At 42.3% G+C, this 23,997-nt stretch overlaps 2 protein-coding genes across 2 annotated transcripts in view; both read left to right on the top strand.

Moving 5' to 3' along the window:
- The first annotated feature begins 684 nt into the window (after window positions 1-684).
- Window positions 685-7,934, top strand: tmem51b (transmembrane protein 51b). The gene is made up of 3 exons (XM_069690814.1): window positions 685-957; window positions 4,918-5,329; window positions 6,743-7,934. The coding sequence occupies exons 2-3, from the start codon at window positions 4,932-4,934 to the stop codon at window positions 7,194-7,196; spliced, it is 852 nt and encodes a 283-aa protein (XP_069546915.1). The 5' UTR covers window positions 685-957; window positions 4,918-4,931; the 3' UTR covers window positions 7,197-7,934.
- Window positions 7,935-10,283: 2,349 nt separating this feature from the next.
- The window catches only part of skib (v-ski avian sarcoma viral oncogene homolog b), a 34,054-nt gene continuing 20,340 nt past the window's right edge, over window positions 10,284-23,997 (top strand). Inside the window, exon 1 of the mRNA XM_069690813.1 lies at window positions 10,284-11,579. Coding sequence (XP_069546914.1) covers window positions 10,686-11,579 — 894 coding nt within the window. The 5' untranslated portion in view covers window positions 10,284-10,685. The remainder of the gene's footprint in view (window positions 11,580-23,997) is intronic.

The following is a 23,997-nucleotide window of genomic DNA, read 5'->3' as shown; positions in this document are numbered from 1 at the left end:
TTTCAAATTTGGATTTAAATGTAACATTTTATCTTTTGAGGAAGATCATTTGATACACCTGAAAGCTTCATGGCGGACCCTATATGGGCTTGAAATGGTTTTGAAGCCATAATACCCGACTATAAAGAATTTGAGTTGCTTGACCACAACATGTCACATTAGTAGGTTTCCTCTGTAAAGATACAGTTTGATTTGTAATTGTTATCTGTATTGATAATTATAGATCAAATAATTTGTCAGTTAACCAATCAGTAAATCAGAAATACAGAAAATCAATCTGCAACTAATCCGTGGGGTTTTTCTGCTTTTCTGTTTTGTGTAAAAGTAAAGTTGAGATATTTGGGTTTTGCACTGTTGCCTGAAAAAGTAATTAAAGCTATTCCTTTGGGCTCTGAGATATTTGGATGATTTTTCCATGTTTTTTTTGAAAATTGTATAAATCAAATGAATAATACATGAACTGACAGACTAATCAGTAATGAAAAAAGATAAAAGAAATTTAATTTATTAAGATTAAATCCAAAACACATGGCGTAACTAAGATCTTAACTACAATGCTATTTTGTACAATGCAATTTATTTCAGTTTATTTCAATAAGTCTGTTTGTGGGCGTGGTCTTGTCCCACTAATTTGTCTCCACAGGAAGTTTACCTGAGCAGCGCTAGGACCAAGAGGAAGCTGGTCACAGATAAACTTTACAACCAGGAGTGGGGAAGTTTCTGCGAACGCAACTTGTACAAAGTTCCTGTCAACTTTAGTTTTGTTTTCCGTGGTACACATTGTTAGAATAAACCCGCCTGTGATTTTTAAAGAAAAAAAAAAAAGCTGAGTTGGACGGGTTATGAATGGTTGCGTTTCCCTTCTCTTTCGCCCCTCTGGTCTTCCTGGAAACACCTGCGTGATTCAGGTAACTCACCGATGAAGAGGGAAGTCCTTGGACACTGAGCGGTGAAAAGGTAAGGCCCTCTTCTAAATCACCTACACCACGAGAGACCATTTAAGACCGTTTAATCGCTGCTCTTAGACGGGTTTTAAATGTTTATCTGTGTGTGTGTGGTTATGACGTGTTTAATCGGAGCTGTGTCCGGATGGGACCATAACGTCGTTCCTGTGAAGGGACATATCCTCTGAAATCCCTTCCTCCTTCACATACAATGAAAGGAGACATTCGCAGCATTTCTGAGCCACCTGCGCCTGTAATGTCCTGCAAGTTGCGCTTTTAAGAAGCGGTGATTAAGTCCGTCTTTGTAACAGGAAGGACATATTTTTAAAGCTGGAAATTATGTTGAACCGGACACACCCATACATGCTGACAGGCCTGCAACATGCCGAAAAGTGAACTGAGAAAAATGATAACAGAAAGTATGTATCTTCATCCAGTCAGACAGACTCGGAGACTGTAACGCTGTGGAACCATACTATCAACTAATTTTGCCCTTAAATGAAAGTTATATAGTCCATGTTACTCTGCTCGAGTCAGTCATCTGTCATTCATAAATGTATGTCTGCAACTGAGGAGGAAAAAACATCCTCAAAGTGATTGATTTATGTAGCAGAAATTAGATCTCAATTATACACTGTATGTATTTCGTAATTCTTACAGATTTACAGACAACTAAAAACACATTAAGGCTGCAGTATCCATTCACTTTTGTGTTTTTTTTTTTTTTTTTCTCTTGTTTAATCATTGATTGTTTTAGTACAAACAACCAGAAAATATTCACATTAACAAAGCTAGATTTAAAATGGTTTGAGTATTTTCCATTGTAAAAAAAAAAAAAGGACTCCAAAGAATTTACGGGTTATCAAAATAGTTGGTGATTAATTTTGTCAATCAGTTAATTTATTCATGCCCTAATCAACGCAGCTCTAGATCACATAATGCTTACCGAAGTGAATGTGAATCAACTATTATCACTCCATGTGCTAATTCCAATACCTCAACCAAGGCCATACACATTTTTTGTACTGTGGATGATGAGACTTTATAAGAGTCCAGATTGTTTTATCAGCGGCTATTTAAAGATAAACTGATCAGAATTTTCAAAAGTTTTAAATTATTATGGTCAACAGACAATAATATCAAATCATCACCCAGCTCTGAATTATGTATTCAATTACTTGAGGTCCTGTCAATAGGTTTTATTCATAGTTGGGCTACTGTGCGTCTCTTTAACACAGACATAATGTGTACCATTATTTCAAAGTCAAACAGCCATTAAGCAGCAAAAAGCTGAGCTGGCATGAAGCAGAAAAAAAAAATGTCCACGGGACAGGAAAGACACACTTGCTTCAGTATCACTAGGAAATATCACTAGCAGTGCTGGTGTAAGTATCAATCATACACATATGACTAACATTTTAACAAAGACCAAACCATGATATACCACAGCGTCATTGACTTCACCAGTTAGAAGCTCTCACTGTCTTTTTAAACCTGGAGCAGGTAGGACAGATGCTGCTCTGAGTAAACAGCTGGACTAATTAGTTTGAATTTATGGATGCTGCCGACATGATTGAAACACATTAAATCCTCTTTTAGATCATAATAGTGTTATCATCTTGTCAAGAAAACACAGCAGCAGTTTTGGTATGATAATGACAGATACAGGAGGTTTTACCTGAGTTACTTACTTGAATTGGTTGTATGTAATATATCACAATTAAGACAACTGCAGGAAACCAACAGAAATGCCACATTTCCATCTCTATTTACATGTTGTTTTCCACGGTGGAGGTTTGACTGGCAATCATTTAATGACACCATCTCGGTGTGCTACCCTTTATCTGTTTAAACTTTTCAGTTTTGACTGACTGTATTTCGATGAACATCTATTGACATCATGGATTTAACGGCATGGATTTATCCACAAGGTCAACCACATTACTGCTCTGAGCACATTTTGGTTTTATGCCAAAGACAGATAAATTTGAAGAAGGCAATTTGTTGGATTTGCAGCACAAAGTTGGCAGTTAAAGTAAAATGAACAGAAAAATATAGTCAAATTATTAATCACAGATATTTATATGACAATTCATCATCAACTAAAATTTCAGGATTGCATGTAAATGTGTGTACAGTACTTGGGTTTTATTATGCTTATTAGATGTATTTTCACCGGCAAATATGTAGAAAATACAATTTCCAAATGAGGGAAGGTGACCCTCCAACACACTGTGCTGGAATGGTTCATGGCACATTGACAGACCATGTTAAAACCCTGTAACTATTTGTGCTAACTCCTATGTAAAGTTTTTAAGTTTTAATAGTCTCCAGTGGTATGATACATTTTTTTTTTACTTTTTATGCCTGAGGTACACAAAGATTTAACTCATAAGTTCAATATTTTGTTTGATGACGTTTTTGTCATTGTGTCATAACCAAAGGTCAAGTCACTGATTTTCTGTTTGACCTCATCTGTTTGCCCTGAGGTATTCACATATTACTGTGTCCTGCTCTAAAGAGATGAGTGAAAACATTTGATCTATTTCTATGCGTACAAGTAAAATGATGTTTGTAGTTTCAACTGTAAATATAACTGTAAATCACTGTATCAGTTTCATTTGAAAAATCACCCAAATGATTGATGTCCATCACTCTGGACCAGAGGTCAGTTATTTTCAGCTGGCGTCATCCAGAGGTTTAAATTCAGCGTGATTTAATCAATGTAGACCTTCAGGCAGGTGCTCTGGATGATGAAATCGTGCAAAGGAAAGAGAAAAATTCCTGCACAGCACCAAGTTTGTTGAAAACTTAGAAATGCAAATACGTTGCTTCTTTTCATACAGTTGCATCTTTAATTAAACTTGCTGATTGTTAGTCAATCTCACTCAAGTAGAGATATTTCAGAAGAGGTGGTCAGCAGCAACGGTTCCCAAATTGTCTATCGGGAGCCCCCGAAGCGTATCTCTGCCACAGAAAAAAAAATTATTTGTATTTTTCCTTTTTTCAGGCCTTCAGAAAAAAATTATTCTCAGTTGAAAAATAATTCAGAATTGGTTTGTTTTGTTTGTATTTAACATGCACAAGGACTGAAAAATGTGAACATGTAGAAGTACAGCTCACTAGTTATGGCCTCGCAAGATACCAAAGCTGAAAAACAACCTCGGTAGTGTTTCAAAAAATAACGTTATAAGCTTAAAAATAAATTAGTCATTTGGCGGTGCTGTTGTATGGATATGCAATTGATTGTGAATGCGTTCATGGTATTATCTATTACCTGTACATCTGATGCATCTGGTTTGATTGTAACTTCCCATGTGTATATAACACAATGAATGCTGAATTATATATTTGTGAATTCTGCTGCCAAAGACTATCATCATCTCCAAGACAACTGTGTTACTTCCCTCTTTGTGTCATTCCTCTTCCTGATACCGCCTGTCAGGTTCATGTTTGCCTTGTTGAGACATGTGTGGGTCCTCGCTGCATTTTTTGTTGTTTGTTCTTATAACCTGTTTTGTTACCCTGCGTGATGCTTTGCTGCTGCTGCTGCTCACTCACTCCTCAAAAATGTTGCTGATTTAAGCACACACCAGCTGGAACTACTTCACAGTTAGAGCTAGATTCATTACAGTGATACAGAAATTGAGTTAGAACACTCACACTGAGGTTTTTACCTTTTGTTGCAACAGTAATATGCGTTTTAGTTTGGCGATATGGTTATTTTCGTGTAATGCACGTCATGGTCAAGTCTTTAGAAGTGTGACACGGACTGTCTGAGGTCGTTCCCACCCTGGCAGAGCTGACATATAACATCTGGAACATCAACTCGCATTGTAATACACAGTGTAATGTCAATAGGGACTTAAATTGCTGAAGTCTGCAAAGGTGTAACATGAAGGGTGACCTGTGTTGTGCTGACTGAAAAGCTCTTTAAGACAAATTTGTGTTGTTGTTTTTTTTTCTTCTGCAGTTTGTCCTGCAGGTATGTGTTCCAGTCGGGGTATTTGTGGCGGCAACAACCGTCCAAACAGATCCTCCAGCTCAGAGAGTGCCGGTTCAGGTGCCCACTATGCTCTATGTGCCCTGGGAGTGGGACTCATAGCCCTGGGCATTGTTATGATTGTGTGGACTGTGATACCCATAGACGGTGATGGCTCTCCATCGGGTAACTCCACCGCTGTGCCTGGGAGCGAGAATGATGATGATGAGGATGCAGAACGCACAAAGTCCTCATCAGTAGCATTGGTGCTAGTTGGAGCAGGGGTCATCATGTTGCTCTTGTCCATTTGCCTCGGTGTGAGGAGCAAGAGGACAGCTCGCAACAGAAGTAACCAGCCAGTGGCAACAGCAGTCTCCTTAATGGACCATGTAGGGGAGCAGACGTGAGTGATGACTTTTGGTTCCGTTTTTATACCCAGATCGTTCTTAGATGTTGTCAACTTCCAGCTTGTAATAATGGGAAATGTATCTTACAATTTATTGTTTTCCACATCTTGAAATTTGAAAAAACTTTCCCCTTAAGTAGTAGAATTCCCCCCCCCCCCCAAAAAAAAAAAAAACTGACCCAGGAACTAATGAAGGTGCTAAAAGCAACATACAGAGTGCAGGACTGTTCAAACTTGGTACAAACAAAAATGCAGGCTACCAACATTTTTTTGAAAACTTATTGTAATCACATAAAGTCCACAGATAAGAAATATACTATAAGCTATAACCTTTGTGAATAACTATTCCAAGTTTTGTTGCTTGATCAACATCAGTACCTGCGTTACACATGTTTTTGTGACCACTGGTCGGGGGCATTTACGATATCTCCATGGAGCAGAGGGCGTACATCAAATTTTTTGTCAAACTCTGTGAATTACCAGCAGAGACCCTTGAATGATCGTTAATACCGAGTTCTAGTGGGATGTTCTGAGGCATCTGAGGGGAAAAAAAAAACAGTACAAATGTTCTGGACCGAGGTGCAATGATGTTTGGCTTCTCCGACATGACAGCACGCTCACTCACAGCGCATTGAAAACGTCTTTCTGTTTCCTGCAACTTTTACACAAACTTTAATGTGCCCTCACTGTCTAAAATTCCAGTGCAGGGAGGAATCGCAGAAGCGCACATACCGCTGGACACAAAAAAATATGTATCTCGGATGTTGATCAGGTGATGAAACTTGAAATACTTTCCATTGAAGGTTACAGCTTGCCCCAGCTCTGTGCACGTCATGGCGCTGATCAACATTCATATGCAGCAGGTGTAATCTCTGACCCTTTTGATTGCCCCTCACAAAGCACCAAGACCTGCTTTTTCATCAAAAATACATTGGAACAACTCAATTTATACAACGTCGAAATACTGAGAGAGTCTCAAAAATAGTTCCGGTGGCTATAATCAGTGATTTCATTATAACAACGGATCAGCTGTAATGTGAAAGGGGTCATTTGTGTTGTCACAAAGACCTCAGCTCTACAACACTTTTTAGCCTTCTTTCAGCTTTGGTTTGGTGGTCTTCAACAATACTGTTTGGTTCACTCTCGCGACTCTGATCTTCAATTGTTTTGGACGACAGCAGGCAGCAAGGTTTAGACAAAAAAAGCAAAGCAAAGCGAGCATAAAGTAGACTTGAGATCCAGACGAATGCTAATATTGTGTCTGTTGGAGTTTACTAACAAGTCTACTTGTTAGAACAGCCTTTTGCAGCTGCACCCAAACGATCCCAAAAAATTAGTTTGATCATGTAAGTATGATTATTTTTCATGTTTCATTTACAATGCTTTATCCCCTCTTGCATTCCTTTCCAGATCATCAGACCAAACATCGTACAACGTGCCCAGCTATGACGAGGTTGTTGGCAGTAGCGACTACCCCGTCCGTGAGAGCAACCTTCACCATAGCATCTCGCAGCTGCCGTCCTACGAGGACATCATAGCTGCTGTGGAAAACGAGGGAACGGAGCCCACTAGCAACCCCATTGAGGACACCCCTCTTAACGATCCCACACCGGCTCCCATTCAACCTGCCGCTGAGTCTCAACCTAAACATGCTGGCCTTACATCAAACCCGAGCCTGCCCACCCGCAGCAGTAGCCGGGCCAGCCGTTTACTGCGGCCCCTGCGAGTGAGGAGAATCAAGTCAGACAAACTGCACCTGAAGGACTTCCGCATCCAAATCCGCAGCCCCACTCAGAACCCGGTGACCATTGAACCCATCACTCCACCACCACAGTATGAAAATAAGGTGTCTGAATTACAGTAGAGTGTATATCTCACGGATTTAATGGACTAATGACATTTTTGAAAACTCATTTTCAAGGTTGGCATTAAGTAGGTACATTTTGCAACGAGCAGCATGATGGAGGCCACGCAGAAGCACTCCTGAAATGATAATATTTTAAGCGAACCTCTTTTTCTGTTTCCCTGAAGCTTGTGATTGGCAACGCTTTGAGTTTTTTTGTTGTTGTTTTTTTAAGGTCATGCTGTCACTTATGTCAAACATAGGACAGTCTTTCAGTTTTATTAATAGACAATTGTAATATGGTTTTCACTTTACAGAAAATAGATGTAGTTGCTGTATTTTGTTTCTGATTAGTTGTGAAGTTTGGGAAACCATATCTTGTGATTTAAAGGGAGAAATGGGAAATTAATTAAATTGTATTCAACATCATAGCTATCACAACCCTTTGAAATTTGTAAAAAAAAAAAAAAAAAAAAAAATGCAATGAGGCTAAATGTCTGTTTGCTTGGGAATACTTTTTTGTACATTTAAAAAAAAGAAGAAAAGGTGGTTGAATTGATCGTTTTGACACGGATGTTAAAAGAAGACAATGATTTTTTTGCAATAGTAAAACCAGAGGTAAATTGGCTTTTCTGGTAATGTGGTATTAGTAATTAAACATTTATTGCTTAATAGAACTTTTGCAAATGTTAAAATGTCTTCCACTGTTATAATATTTGTAAGAAAGGCAGTGATTAAATGTTTTTCTATTTCAGTGAAGACCACATCAAGATTTGTTTAAATGTTTGATACAAAATGTCAGTGAAAATGAGTTCAATCTTTCATTCAGTCATCCTGTTGTCAAATGCTAAGATCACTTAAAAACAAAAAGACCTACTAAATACAGGGGCACAAAGGAAAGCAGTGTTGGTGCCCCGTTAATTTGCAAATGCAAATTATTCTTCCATTTTCAGATGGTTATTAGGAGAAGGACAAGAGAGGACGGATGAGGAGGAGCAAGTGAGTGACTCATTAGCACAAAAAAAAGAAGGAAAAAAAAAAAAAGCCTAAAGTCGATGGTTAAGTTTGAATAATGTAAAAAAAAAAAATTATTTCTAGGGCGCTAACTGAGATAACCAGCTAGTCTGTGAGCTAGTCTGATTGCACACTTGCCAGCAAACAGGCCAACTGAAGCACTTCATTACTATAGATAAAGTAGTTGCAATGTTTTTATTCAAAGTTTATTATTCTAATAGAATTGGGTATTGTGGTACATAGTGGATTGAGACGTTGAAACAAACCCTCACTCATTTGGAAATGTAAAGTTTGCAGGTTTAGGGGAGTCGAAATGGCAAAATGACCCGATTGCACTGCCCACAGTTACCCAATATTCAATCAGAATAATGTTATGAATTGATATGGATAAGTTTGTGCCTATTATTAGATTATAAATTACTTCGTTTGGTTAGGTTTGCCTTTTGGCTGACAGCACAAACAGACAGACGGGTACTGTAGTCAAGACCATATAGTTGCAGTAAAATAGGGCAGCTTCTGCTTTACATGCGTTCATTGCAGTGGACTTCTCAGTGGTTGCGCATAAATAACAAATGGTGATCCTGCCCTCACATTTATTTACTTCACAAATACCTTATTTTCTTGTTGATTACGATATGCTTGTATGTGATTGTCAGAGCAAAGACGGAGGGGGAGGGTGGCTAGAGAGAGAACGCCAGTAGGAAAAGAACAGGTAAGAAGGACAGAAACGGTGTCTCTGGTTAATATTTAGCTCCCTCCAGTGGTTCGAAATGATAACTATCCAAATTGGAGTAATGCAAAGCTCACGGTCATCTTTTCTCAAATGTTATTGTATTTGCTATAGAATAGATAAAGAGCAAGACCATTAAGGGCAAGTGGAAATGCAATGTGAAAGAATTACATATATATAAATGATGGAGGTAAATTGATGGGCCTTGTCATGAATTTTAGCCGGCTGTATTATAAAGGCTTTCAGTGGTTCAAATCTTTATTTATTAAAAATACTAAAACCATACTGAAATATATATCATTTTATCTTTATAATTGTTACTTGTGCATTAGGTGCCATTTTACTGCGGTGGAAGTCATATTTATTTTGTTTGGGAATGCAACTATTGGTTATTATAATTATTATGAATTCATCTGCTGATTATTTTCTAGATTAATTAATAGATATTTAGCTTTGAAAGAATTCTGAAATTCGTGGGACATGCCCATCACAATTACCCAGAGCCCAAAGGGGCATCTATAGTGCTTGTTTTTTTTTTCAATCAATAGTACAAACTTCAATTATTAAACATAAATTCAAATTATTCAAATGATTACAAGCAAACGTGGGAGTTTCTTGGATTAGAGAAGCATAAACAATTAAATGTTTACTATTATTGCATGAAAAATGACTTCTGAGTATTAAATTGTTGCTAATTACTTGTTTCATCTCCGTTGTATGCACAGTTTAGGCATTTCAAGATTTAAATGACAGATTCTCCATGTTTTTACACAATAAATAAACTTGTTAAGGAGTAACTAAAATTATTAAATGAAAACTTCAGTATTTTGCTCTAAAATATTGTGGTGTAGAAGCATAAACTGACACATACAACACCATGTTATTTTACTTGAGTAAGTGTACTTACATCAAATAGAAATACTGAAGTAAAGTCCAAGTCCTTCAAATATGTAGGCTACTTAAAACGCAGTAATACATGTACCAGTGTTTCCAAGTTTCTGCTGTTTCAGATTGACCTTCAGGCAGCAGCAAATATATTCAGTAAATGTACAAAACAGTTTCTGCAACAGAAAAAACAAACGTGCTGATCTTTATACGTTTGAAGTAGGTAAGTCTGTGTTTATATTTCCTATATCAACTCCGTTTTCCAGAGCTCCACCCTCAGCTCGGTTTAGAAGGATTTTTCTTTCTTTTTTTTCCCTTTTTTTTATGTGCAGCTGCCATGTAGCAGAGGGAGGAACAGCTGGCTGAGGGAAGAGCCAGCCCGGGGAGTCAGTCACATTCCTGGCTGGGATTCAATGACTGAACCAGACACAAACAAACAGAGAGGGCGAGAGAGAGAGAGAGAGAGAGAGAGGGAGGGCGAAAGAGAGAAAGAGAGAGAGACAGAGAGAGAGAGACTCACACATTGAGGGAGTGGGGAGACAGACTGAGAGTACGCCAGACTGAGCAGACGAGGCATATTTCGAGCGCACATTAGGAGTGCGTAAAACCGCAGGAGCATCGAAACAATACCCGGTGATTGTACGTTGGATAATACGACTTTTGAGTCTCTGAGTTGTCGAGTTTAATTGTGTCTGCTCACAGGAACTGCCCTATGTTTCAGCAGCCGTCAGTTTTCTGAATGGACGCGCTGGGAAGCTTCTCTGGTGACATGGATATGCGCGTTATTGAGCGTGTAGCCGGATGCTGAGGACGCGCGATCCAATAAGTCAATTTTAGCTTTCACTTTGAGTTTCGAACTCTCTTTTCTAACCGGCGACAACATGGAGGGCACGAGCTTTCAGCCCCATCCTGGACTTCAACAAACTCTGAAGCAGTTTCATTTGAGTTCCATGCGCTCTCTCGGTGGACCCGCGGCGTTCTCCGCTCGGTGGCACCAGGACTCACTCTTCGGTAAAGATGGAAAATCCGCCGAGATGATGCTCACCCTGCCGGCTCAGACACCCCCAGTGATGTCCGGTCCACTTTTTATCCCATCCGACCGCTCCACGGAGAGGTGCGAGACTGTGCTGGAGCGGGAGCCCATCTCCTGCTTCGTGGTCGGCGGAGAGAAACGGCTGTGCCTACCGCAGATCCTCAACAGCGTCCTGAGAGATTTCTCCCTCCAGCAGATCAACTCGGTGTGCGACGACCTGCACATCTACTGCTCCAGGTGCACGGCGGACCAGCTGGAGATCCTCAAAGTGGTGGGTATCCTGCCCTTCTCGGCACCGTCCTGCGGGCTGATCACTCAGACTGATGCTGAGCGCCTCTGCAACGCTCTCATCTACGGCGGTACTTACCCTCCTCACTGCAACAAGGAGTTGGGGTCCCTGGAGTTGGAGCGAACCGAGAAAAGCTTCAAAGTGTATCACGAATGTTTCGGCCGGTGTAAAGGCCTGTTTGTCCCGGAACTGTACACCGGTCCGGCTGCCGCCTGCATCCAATGCATGGACTGCAGACTCATGTACCCCCCTCACAAGTTTGTGGTCCACAGTCACAAGAGACTCGAGAACCGGACTGTCCACTGGGGCTTCGACTCCGCCAACTGGCGGGCTTATGTGCTCTTAGACCCGGACTACACCGGAAAAGAGGAGAAGAGTCATCTGGAGCAGCTGCTTAAAGAGTTAAAAGGAAAATATGATCTGACTGGGAAACTGTCCAGTAAATCCTGCAGAGTAAGTCTGTTCAGTTTCACCTTGTTAAAACCATCAGAAATATGTTTCAACATTTTGTGTGTTTGCATCTGTGGATATTTCAACAGCCTCAGGCCTAATACCTCATCTGCATTAATAAGCATTGATTTTGAGACTTCCTTCTCATTATACCTGCTGTCTTTTTTAAATGATTGTTTGTATCCTTTCAAAGTGTTTCCAGTCTTATTTAGCACCCCAGCAGAGTTATAATGCAAATCACATGTCACATATCTTTCTGCGCCTGTCCCGTCTCTGCTTTTGCACCATGAAACACCTCATATAAAGCCTAACTCACCTCATATATGTCTGGCAGAGGTGAAACAGAAGCCTCTAACCATCAGCTTGACACCGCTGAGCATCCATCCCATCATCTAAACCCCCACCACACACACACACACACACACACACCCAGGGTGACCCAAGGGCATCTGCATTATGATAAATTAAGTCTCGATGATATATTTTATTGGTGTGATGCGAGAGGAGAGGGGGACAGAGGAGGACATTATGGTGCCACAAGGTGGGGAAAGGGAGAAGAGTTTAATGAGGTTTGGAATATGGAAATGTGTGTGTGTGTGTGTGTGTGTGTGTGTGTGTGTGTGTGTGTGTGTGTGTGTGTGTGTGTGTGTGTGTGTGTGTGTGTGTGTGTGTGTGTGTGTGTGTTTTTTAAAGAGAGAAGGGGTTGTGGCTGGTCAAGATAGGATGAGATATGTGTGTGTGTGTGTGTGTGTGTGTGTGTGTGTGTGTGTGTGTGTGTGTGTGTGTGTGTGTGTGTGTGTGTGTGTGTGTGTGTGTGTGTGTCTTTTGCCATTGTGGCTCCTTGCGTGGGTCAGAGATTTTTGTTACGGACAAAGGGCCAGGAGATGAGGTGGCTGTTCCTTCGTCACAGAGCAGCTGTTGTGTGGGACTCTGCTAATGAGTGGACATCTCTGGATGCATCACCATGGCGCTGCTCCAGTCGGAGCAAGAGCTGGGAAATTTCTCACAGGGAAACCTCAGTTCTCACTTTGAAGGAAAATGTTGTTGGTTTATAGAAACATGTCTGAAATAATAGGCTATAAGGAAGAAGTGACAGAAAAGAGGAGGTCTTGTTGATTTGTGTTTGGGGGTACTGAATGCAACTCACAGGCGTTCACTGCTGATTTATGGCTATCATGTTTTTCCATGAACTGGATGCTCCAACTACTTTGTACAGTCCAGAAACATCTACCTTGAAATTATTTTTTAAAAAGTCTCGTACCTTTGGTCCTAACTGCTGTCAGCAGGTCGTGATGTATCAGCTGAGAGTTATATGTTTCCTCGAAAAGGAGAGGCAGTCTTTCAGTGTGTGTGATACACATTGGGCCTGAGCATCGTGGAGGGAGCGTGGCAGAGGGGGCAGTGCATGTTTGCTGTGGTTCACTGTCAGTCGTGTCCCAGTTAGCAGACAGGCCTGGTCCTCAGGGAGCTGCACACCAGCACTCTCCCCATACATCAGCCTGACAGGCCAAGCTGCTGAAAGGCTGGACCGGGGCTTGAAGACCGCCTTTGGCTCAGCTTACCCATGAAATAAAAACACAATGTTATCGGTCTGCCTCAGCCTCCCTATAATGTCAGACTGTTTTATTAATAAGAGACAGCCTCAAAGGTTACCTCCTCTGCCTGTATCATCTGTCTAGACTCCCTCCTCATTTACTGTACATGTGGTTGGCGCAGACGCTGCACTGCGAGAAGAAGCTGCTGAAGTGATTTGGGTTTTATTGTGGGGCCGTTTTGAAGTTTTCTGTAGAGCTTTAAGTGTAATTGAGATAAGGATTCCAGTTTTTATTGATAAACCATGAGCTCCAAAAGTTAAACATAACCAGTGAAAACTGCATCCTGCTCTCAAAAGCAGAAGCCGGATCAGAGGAGGGAATGGGACCGGTGAATCATTGTGTCTGTTTTGCATCAAATCCAGCATTTGGTCATTTAGCCCTTTGCCTAATGTGCAGATGAGGGCAGATTGCAGAAAGGACGCTGCAGACTCTCATTCAGATGATGCAGGGTGTGTGAGCCAGGCCTTGACATGTGTTGTCAAAGGGCCATGACCTCTGACCTTTCCCCAAAGACACTGACCCGGGCTACCCCCATTCTTTTTACGCCATCCAATCACATGCCCTTGTGTCCAGTCCACTGGCCAGATGGCTGTCTGATAAAGAATGGAGGGATATACAAGACGCTGATAACAAACATTTCTCTCAACTGCAGCTTAATTCCTGTTCAACATCACCAAATTACTGCTGTTTGTTTGAGTTCCTAGATGATTATTACTGTAAATTGTATGGAAACCTGAACTTTGATTCAATTCATGACCTTCTTCATTGTGCCAAACCTTGCATGTAATAATTTAAATATGAACTTTTCTGATTAGCATGGAAATCTTCAAGAAAGAGGATTGGAATTGAAAAAAAAAAAACTTTTTATTTCTTCAGGCCCAAGTCAAATACTTCTGAGCATTAACTGCAAGAAAAAAAATCCCTAAGAAGTAAGGGCAATGCGATCAATCATCTGACTGAGTGGAGAGTAAAAGGAGACTCTGGAGAACTGCGTAGACCCTTCTTAATGGAATGGATATTAAAACCAGTCAACTGACGCCAATTTATGCCATTTCTCCTCCCGTTGTTCTCTTCACTCGATGCAATTAGCCTCAAACTTGAAACCAAAGTGTGTGCTGAAGGCTAAAGGGTTATGTGTTTTGGTTATGAGCTGTGATTTGAAGTGAACGAATGAATGAAGAATCTCTCTACCTCTGTTATTATCTAGTAACTGTGTGTTTACCTGCACTTCTGCGTGGGTGTCTTTATGTATAGGGAGTATACAAGAAACGTTTGCATGTAAACAGGCGAGTGTAATGACTGGATCAGCTGTGTGAGCCAGATTAAAATGAGCTCACTGCGGGCTCATTTCCATTCCCATCTGTCTGCTGACCTCTGGGAAGCCCTGAAAGCTGACATGGTGCATCTCTTTGGTCCTCGATGGTCTGTCTGACCCAGCCAGCTAAGACCCAACTCACCCACATCACCCAGAGGGAGTCACGTGATTCAAATTTAGCATATTTCTCAATCCTGCTCCTGGTGGAGCTAATTCACAATTTAGTTGGTTTGTAGCATGTGTTTTACTGGCCTTCTCTCTCTTGTCCTTGACTTTAATTATTTTGAGAGCAGTCAACACAGTCCCAACAACTCCCCCCTCCCCACTCCCCTCTGACCAGCCCCTCCCCAGAAGACCATCACCTCGTCAGTGACTGCCGGCCAGAGCGTTTCGGCCAAAGTACGGACAGAGTGTCAAGGCAAAGGGGGTGTCAGGAGCTCCCAGGGGTTGTGGCCTCCATTCGGGCAGGGATGACCCCATGTTAAAAGAGTGTCAGCTGGGGTTCTGTCATGGGTAATGTGTGCTAAAGACCTGCCGCCTCCATTGTGTTGGGGCTGGGCTTTCAAAAGCTGTGAAGTGCAGCAGTCTCTCTTTGTTTCTGCCTTGTTTCTTTAGGTGCTGTGTGGATAGGTCTGTAACCTCTAACCTTTCCCAGGGTGGGAAATCCATGCTTATGCGTTTGCTATGTCACTGGTTTTCTGGTAATGTGCTCGAAGACAATGTGGAGCCTGTAGTGGTGTCTGCATGTCTGATAGTGACAGGCCTGGGAAATAATTTAATACGGTCACTAATGGATTTTCAGCAGAATCATATTGTGATTATAGCATTATAACATAATATTCGTATTATTAAATATCTGTTTTATAAATGTAATACTTCTGAAAAGCTGAACTTTAGTAAACAAAAGTTGAAAAATTGAAAGGTTTGATTACTCCAAATGAAGAGTTTAGCCTTGAACAAATTTTAAACGTCTTTTTGTTTGTATATATAACTATGGATTTGTTATATCTTGCTACATATCAAGAATAACAAAAAACCTTGATAAATGAGAAAATTATTTTAATCATATAACCTTTCTCGAACAACCTGGCATCTATTGAAAAATATATCATATATTTGCATACACATGCATGCAAATGAACAGAAATCCCTAAAACTACAAAAGAAAACATTTCTGGAATATCAGACATACAGGATTTCCTGTTTCTATTTTTTATCGTTTCATGTGGACATTGTTTTGCTCCTTTCCTCTCTAAACCTCCATGGTACTGCACAGTGCTAATGTGTGAAAGACTTCTTGTATAACTCTTGGAGTGAGGGAGGAAGATGATTAGTGTTGATCAGTGATGATGAGATGAGGGAGGAGATGAGCACTGGCTGTGACTGCAGTCAGTCAAGCCAGTCAGTCGGTCCGTTAGTGGCAGAACAGATGCCTGTATTGAGTTAGTGCTATTCCACAATCATCATCAATTCCTCCTCGATCACCTCCTGATTTCCAGCTCTATGATTAAGAGTCAGGCCCATCTGGTGCGGAGACAGGAAATCCTGAAGTCTGCATCTGCTGCTGGCTGAGCTACTAAGCTGCTGCAGTCTGGGGGGGTTTAAACTCTGATAATCCTACATAACTCCTGGAATGCAGAGACCATAGTGCACATCAAAACTGTCATCTTCCCTGGACAGTGTTTTTAGGAACCCAGATAGACTCAGCCGTGGCGTTGCTCCTCCTTCTCTAGCCCACTCAAAGCATCCTCACAATTTATAGCCAGTCCCTCTGGAATTTTGTAATTAGAGCATGAATTGGACATACCACAGAAAGTACATTACATGGAGAAACCAACAGTGCAACTGCACATACAGTACCAACTGAAGTGCTTGTCTGATAAGGCTTTAGAGGTTAAGAGAAACAAACAGGATTGCAATATTTATCCCTCTTTGTCTCCCTTTATTGACCTGCAGCTCTAAGCTACAGAACTGTTAGACCACATTGGACATGTGCTAATGGCGCTCCAGCCAGAGCAGAAGTAGGCCCTGCTGGTGCCATATGACAAATCGGCATGCTGCTCTCGCCTACAATCCGCCCACCGACCACCTTCAAAGCTATCAGGAGGATTAGCTCACGCAGCTAAACCAAACAGACTGCTCAGTGTTCAGACGGCATTTGGTCCAAATCTTGTTCGTGCCTCCTGTTTTGATGGCTGGCAGATCACAATCGGGGGCTGCTATCGGTTCACTTGCAACTGGTGCAGTGCCAAGTTGCTGTACAGCGCTGCGTGCCCTGGCTGTGGGAAAAGGAAAATGAATGTTTTAGGGATTTACACGACTCCCTTGCTCTTTGGGATATGCATAATTTATTTTAGGATTAGGATGGTTTAGATTAACTTTGAATTCTCTGCTGAGTTCAGAAGACGGTGAAGCGGAGGAGACACACAGGGGTGTGAAAGTACTTTTGTCTCTGTGGGCTGGTGACATAAAAGTTCAATTCTGGAAAATTGGTTTGCATTGGAGACATGTGTTGTATATGTTTCTGCGTGTGGGCAAACGTGGACCACAACATTTTCGAGGCCTCTGTCAGACTCCACACACTCTGAAAAAGGACTCATCCTCAGTCATAGTCTGCTCCGTACGCTTGTGATTGGAGGGTGCATGTGGTTGCTAAGCAGAGCTGCTCTTCCTGTGCTAAATAAGAACTTCGTGCTCTCTGGCTGGTGAGCTCAAAGAAGCGCGCCAGAACACACACACACACACACACACACACACACACACACACACACACACACACACACACACACACACACACACACACACACACACACACACACACACACACACACACACATACTCACAGACCTCACAGTGCAGAGACCTCTTACATTAGAGACCTCACCCTCCTCCATTCACTGCCCGTCCTCTTTCATTGTGACCTCTGCGCTGACTCAACTACTCTCTTCCTCCTCTTCCTCCTCTTCCTCCTTCTCCTCCTCCTCCTCCTCCTCCACCTCCTCCTCCTCCTCCTCCTCCTCATCTTCCTCCTCCTGCTGTTTTCTTGCTTTCCTTTCTCCATCTCGTCCTCCTCCACTCTGCATCACACACACACACCTCTCCCACAGGTCAGCTCCGTGTAAAGCTCCCCTCTCCATCACCGAGACCTCCTTGACTGACACCTCCTCTCCCTCACCACTATCACTCACCTCCTCAGTTTGACACCTCCTCGACCCTGTAGGACACACACACAAAGATGCAGACACAGGCTCTCCTCCTCTCCTCCACTGAGATCTCCTACTGCACTCCCCCTCACACTGCATTATACTTAGATCTCCACCTCCACTGTAGTGAGCACATGCTGTATCAGTCTGTATTCAGACTGGCCTACATACAGTACGCCGCACATGTATCACTGTGCTGTTCCAGCAGTGTGAGGGATGTTTGTCTCGCTTTGAAAGATCAAAATTTACCATCGATCTTTAATCTACACTTTTTTTTTATAGATAGATAGATAGATAGATAGATAGATAGATAGATAGATAGATAGATAGATAGATAGATAGATAGATAGATAGATAGATAGATAGATAGATAGATAGATAGATAGATAGATAGATAGATAGATAGATAAATGGAGGGAGGTACTGCTACTTTGTCAGGATGACCTCATAACTATCCTCCAGGCTGGTTTCAAGAGCCCACTAAATGAACACATGAGTGGGAACCACATTTTTGTCTCTCTCCTGTTTCGCTGTGTGCTATTACAGATGACTGTCATCTCATGTATCTGCAGTGCCATCAGAACTCAAAATCTGGCCTAAGAGCACTGTGTCTTCTCGCTGATGATCTGCACGTACTGTGCAACTCTGATTCGACCAACTCCCAACATGGTTTATTTCACATACCTTGGTTTTCACAGGGGTCACAGCTTTTGGGTTGTGTAGCAAAACAATCATTGTGTTTTAAAAAGCTGCAAGCCCCTGTGTGCTCCTCAGACCAGCTCAACATGCTTTCTTGCAGAGACGGAGCAATGCAGCATTGTCAGCAGGCACCCGTATCAAATGAATTCAGCACAGCTGTCCTAGCAGACTCTATTGCAGTGAGGGGGGAACGTTATTTATTCAGTATTACAGTCACCCCAGGATCCGTCATGGTCACTCTTTGCCACGGCATCATCTGGTCAGGTGGACCTTTTCTCTCTTTGACCTTGCTAGTCTTGTTTATTGCTTCATTCAAAAGCAAAATGGATTGTATCTCTGCAAATGCATCCTGTTAAAGAGTGGGCCACCTGCCCCACCTAGCTCTCACTTTCTGCTCTTTCTTTCTATATCAATCCAGCAGGGTCTGCATTTAAATAGACAGGCGTAAAGATAGGCCACGGTCGCTCACATGCTGAGGACACCTCCTCACACTCCCCTTCTTTTTTGCAGATGTATAATAGTTGCAGGATTGCCCCGCACTGTGCTCACTTTGCCGGCTGCCTAGCAAGGACAGCCTGCCTTCTTCGCCTTCCTTGTGGCGTTGACAAGCGTCTGGCTTTATTTCCAGCCGACGAGCACAGACACAGACAGCCATGGCCTGAAATAGAGCAGGCCATGGCTGTCTGTGTCTGTGTCCCTTTATCCTATAATGAGGAGGCTGTTATAAGCCTCGTGTCCTAAGCAGTGTATGGCCGGTGTCAAGAGAAGAGCGAGCACACACATCATCTTAAAAAAACGTCAAGCTGCTTTTCAGATTATCATCAAAACTAATCACTTCTCCTTTTGGCGCCAACACCCTTAATCTGCTGTACAGGAGTATGCGTTTTAGTGCAAGGTCATGTCACCTTTCAACATCTAATGAAACCCTTCACTCAAGGCAGGGCTAGAAAAAATATGAAGACAACCAGTTTTGAAGTGAAAAATACTGCCCCAACACATAACAACCACATATTTAAGATAATCAGTCCACTTGTGACCTTGTATCAGTCGAATGTGTTGAATCTAACGCAGAGATGATAGTCAGGTTGGAGCATCTGTCCCATATGGAATGTATGAATTATTCCAGGGGTAATAACAGGACATTGTTGGTGTGCTCATCTTCACAAAGACACCCATCTCTGCATGTCCATATTTAATTCACCCCTTTCAGCTGCTGAACTGTACAGCCTGCTGATATAATGAGTCCCTCCAAAGAGATTAGTCGCCCTATCATCATCGCAACTCCCTAATTTCTCTGCCTTTGTTGTGGTGCAGGCTGTACTAAATGGGATAAAGGGGCTTGGCCGGACACAGTGGGAGGAAGTGGCTTTTGTGTTGCAAGCAGGTGCAGTGGAATGACAGTGGAGTTTTAGGGATGTACACGTGTGTGTGTGTGTGTGTGTGTGTGTGTGTGTGTGTGTGTGTGTGTGTGTGTGTGTGTGTGTGTGTGTGTGTGTGTGTGTGTGTGTGTGTGTGTGTGTGTGTGTGTGTGTGTGTGTGTGTGTGTGTGTGTGTAGCTCTGTGTCTGACTCAGTAAGGAGGGTATGTGCTCCCTGAGTGCCGCTGAGATACACCAGGAACCTCTGCAAGCTCGACTTGAACCCTCAATCACAGGGCTCCTCAGGGGTTTGCAGTAAATTCTTCAGGCGAATGGTTTTCTCTCCCCTTCCTCCTCCTCTTTTTTCTCTCTCTTTTTCTGCTCACATCTGGTGAACAGCGCTAGCACCCCTGTCATCTTTTACTGCGTTGAGGTCATTTCCACCCTATCAGTAAAGTGGAAACACATGATGTGCAGGGTTCGGCCTTAATGGGGTGGGGCTGGCATGGACCAGCACTGACACAGCTTTACAGCCAAGAACTGCCAAAACGGCCTTTCTGTGGAATGCATCCAACTTCAAATTAAAGACATTTGGGCTAAATAATGTTAGAATACTTATATTTACCTGTTAAAAAATAACTAATAAAAACAAATAATTACTTTAATTAGGTTTTTTTTTTAACATGCAGGATGCATGGTTTAAATGTTCTCAGCTGTGAGACGGGAAAACTGCAGGAAAAATTACCAAGCATTGTTTGGACTTCATAATGAATACAAAATCTTGAGGACTCCATTTGGAGTTTCTCTTTTTCCATTTCAAGTTTTATTTTTGCTGTAAAACTCTTCCGTTCAAACAGTTTTTCCCTCTTAATCACATTATTGATTCCAACTGGTGGGCTGGAGAGTCGGGTATAGACTTTGGCACATGCTTTGAATTAAGGGTGCGTCCTCAAGTTTAATTGGGATTCTCCTTCAGCAATGATGTGGATTTCCTCAGTTCTCTGCACCATTCTTCCTAAAATATTTCACACCACAGCCCGCAGTGTTTGTCATTCTCAGAGATGAGCTTGTGTCATTTGTGAAAACTCAGCTCTGCCTTCTGACACATTTTACTTGATTTCTTGACAGTACATCATTAGTATCAGATTTATCTTGTTATGTGTGTTTATGGGATTTTTTTTTCAATGTCATGCAGATATTTATTTCTTTCAATCTTTTTTTTTTTGCTGTAATGTAATGAAAGAACTGTTGTTTTTGCAAAGATTTTAAAAGTTAAAAACAAATGTGTTGCCAAAGAATCTTTGTGGAATTAACAGTTCTAATGGAGTTTTACTGCCTCGCTACATGGATCTCAATGTGTCTCCAAGCAAATTCCAGTCACACTGTGGTTTCCATTTTGTGGTAGACAGAGCTGCAGTGTAAAAAGGGGTGGGCTGCAGTCAGTCGGTTACTGCTGTCTGTGGGAAGACTACAGTCAGGCAAAGTGGCTGCTCCCAGCAGCTGCATGGATTTTTATTCATGCTGTCCAACAGGACTCCATCATAGACTGCAGCAGCACTCGTTATTGAGGGCACACACTCCTGTGCTGCATGCCTCTGTCCTCATTACCTCTGCTGCAGCTTAGCTCTTTGCCTTTGTTCTCTCTCTTGGCTTGAAACTGGAGAATATGGAGAGAAGTGCTGAGGCTGCAGTTAGCTCGGCTGCCCACAACTTCTGCCGCACAGGAGAAAACATAGCACAGACAACCACCACCCCCCTAAGCCCTCTTGTCTACATACTGTATTTCCACAAAGCCAACGCACTAGGGATGCTCTAGTTTTATTCATCATCCTCACTTGGATGTAGGCTGGTTTGCTCTGTGCCTCTTGCATTCTTTTTGTTGTCCTCACTGTCTGTGTCCCTTGTCTGGATAAATTATTTCCCTCTTAGGTGTATTTGTCACTTGGCCTACGGACCAAATGCCCTCATGGCCAATCTGCTGTGTGAAAGGTCCCCTAGACTTGTTCCTCAGAGGCGTTAAGCAGCAGCCCTGCAGAGTGGCTGGAGGGACAGTAAACTTTTATCACACTAATAACCCACAGACACAGCTACCCTAATGGCTTAGCCAGCCATGCCAGGGGTTGCCTGGAGGTCAGGTTGAATTGCAGGACATAAATGGGAGATTCCAACTGGTAGAACAAATAATGGAAGAAGAGAAAAGAAGGGGCATCTGAGGTGAGTAGAGGGGGAAGAAAGTTGTTATTGGAAGAGCAGATAATCACTTAAATTGATTCGCAGTAAAAAAGAAGCTATTGATTTGACTGCTCTTTTTTAACAAGGCGATCTATGGCCTTTTAACCCTCTTTCCCACCCAACCTGGCTCACTCTCAAACATTGGACTCTGCCCTAGCATGCCGTCAAAGGGCACAACTCCTACACAAGTGACAAGTGAGTGAAAAGATTTTGAGTTTGCCCAGCACTTGGTGAAAACATCGGTCAGAGACGTAGCTGTGTGAGAGTGTGATTTGTTAATGGAGTTCAAATCCAAACTTTTCCTCAGATTCCTCTCCCTCTGGCTGAGGTGGACAGGTCTTGAGAGTGTTTGTTTGAGATGAAGTCAGAGCTGGAACAGAATGTCGTGAACCGCAGGCCAGACTGTGGTTCTGCGGTTCAGCTTCAACCTGAATGCAGACAGCTTTGTTTGTTTTGCTTCTCCGTTTCTCAGGGAGAATTTTCAGCGCTGCCAAAGTCCTGCGCTCACACCCAAGGCACGCAAATAAAACCCCTTCACACATATAAAAAAAAAAAAATGTACCTGGGTGTAGTCGCTACATCTGGACTTCACCACCACCCCGCTTTAAGGGTACACATCCATATCCGACTCTCATCTTGTAAAAGGGCTCTTTGGAAGATGAGATGGCATTGGATTGTTTCAGTGGCAGGATGTTTGTGTGTTTTGTTCCAAGCCTTTTCATAAATAGCAGTTTTTATGTTGCCGAGGTCAACTGGTTTTACTAGACTAGAGAGGCAAGTCCAGAGGCAAGGAGGCCTCCCCACCATCTGGCAGCCATAAAAGGGGGAGCAGGAGGTTTTTAGTGGGGCTTTATGGGATGGTAGGGTGAGACACTGAGGGGAGGAGAGACAGAGAGGATGGTGGACTCTGGTTGCCCCCGAGCTGCAAAGCTTCCTCTGCAGTCTGAATGACAGGTCAGAAGTTCATTGCCTTTTTTTTCATCTTGCATCTGCCTTGTAAGGTGACGGAGATGACGGTTGGTCATCACTGTGAAGTTGTTATCACCGCTTTGAATAAAGATATATTCTGAGCAAGAGACCCAAGTTTTGATTTATGAGCTTGCTGTATTTTTAAAGTGTTTCAGAGGACTGCAGCTCAGCGAGTATGTCCCCTCGTTATGCTACGCAGAAGATCGGACCTGAGTCCTACAGATGGTGCAGAATTATGAGGCTGCGTAAACACTGGTGATTCAATGGCTTGGTGTTGTTTGGGTATGCGTCACCCTCTCAAAGCGCCCTGCACGCCACAGAGTAACGAACAGTGAGTTGTTTTGTGTGACTACAGATCCAGGCTCTCTCTTTTTGTCCAGAAACAGCCTTGTAGTCAGGTGGTGGCTTTATTTTGTTTGCATATCTGATTTAAGTGGTAATAACAACATTGTTAAGCCATGAAAATACTGGAGTTTGAGGCCAGTGAGATTCTCATGGTGATTTCAGGGATGAAGACACTCCTGAGAGTTGCAGTTATGATTTCTTTCCCAGTTTTTAAGAGCCTGAGCTGGAGCTGTCTGGGCCATCTGAAGCTGGATGCTCAGCCTTATAGGTTTTCCAGAATGGGGTTATCATTGCAGAGGACTTTGCTGCTTTGCTGACTCTGGCACTGATACCTCCCATAGAGATTTCATTTGTTGTTATGCTGCAGCTGAGACGTGTTAACCCTTAATCCCCTTCCCGATATTTAGGTAATAGAGGGCTATGGCACTCTGTGATTACTTTGTGAAACCCTTTCCATGTCACCATATGTGTTTATTGTGTAATACTAACCATCCCATTAAAAAGAGGAGTACAGATCATAATAAAAAAATATTTATATTGACCTCTTTCTCTCGCCAATATGAGGTTTGGGATTTCAGACCCTCTGCCGCTTCACACAGCCTGTATATGAAGCAAGGAAATATGCTGACAGCTAAAAAAAAAATGAGAGCGTGTTTGGCAGGCACGCCCTTGTAGGTTTCTGTGTCACTCAGCTCTGTTAAATTTT

The sequence above is a fragment of the Brachyistius frenatus genome, unplaced genomic scaffold, assembly GCF_029030835.1.
Source record: "Brachyistius frenatus isolate BFR_SWC_R1_liver_20210118 unplaced genomic scaffold, ASM2903083v1 Contig_10, whole genome shotgun sequence".
NCBI classification, from domain to species: domain Eukaryota; kingdom Metazoa; phylum Chordata; class Actinopteri; family Embiotocidae; genus Brachyistius; species Brachyistius frenatus.
Note: the sequence above shows the minus strand (reverse complement) of the source record. Positions and strands in the feature narration are given on the sequence as shown.

Coding starts and splice junctions, on each gene's coding strand:
- tmem51b (XM_069690814.1), top strand. CDS start 4,932: ATGTGTTCCAGTCGGGGTATTTGTGGCGGCAACAACCGTCCAAACAGA. Junction 5,330..6,742: donor GACCATGTAGGGGAGCAGAC/GTGAGTGATGAC, acceptor ATTCCTTTCCAG/ATCATCAGACCAAACATCGT.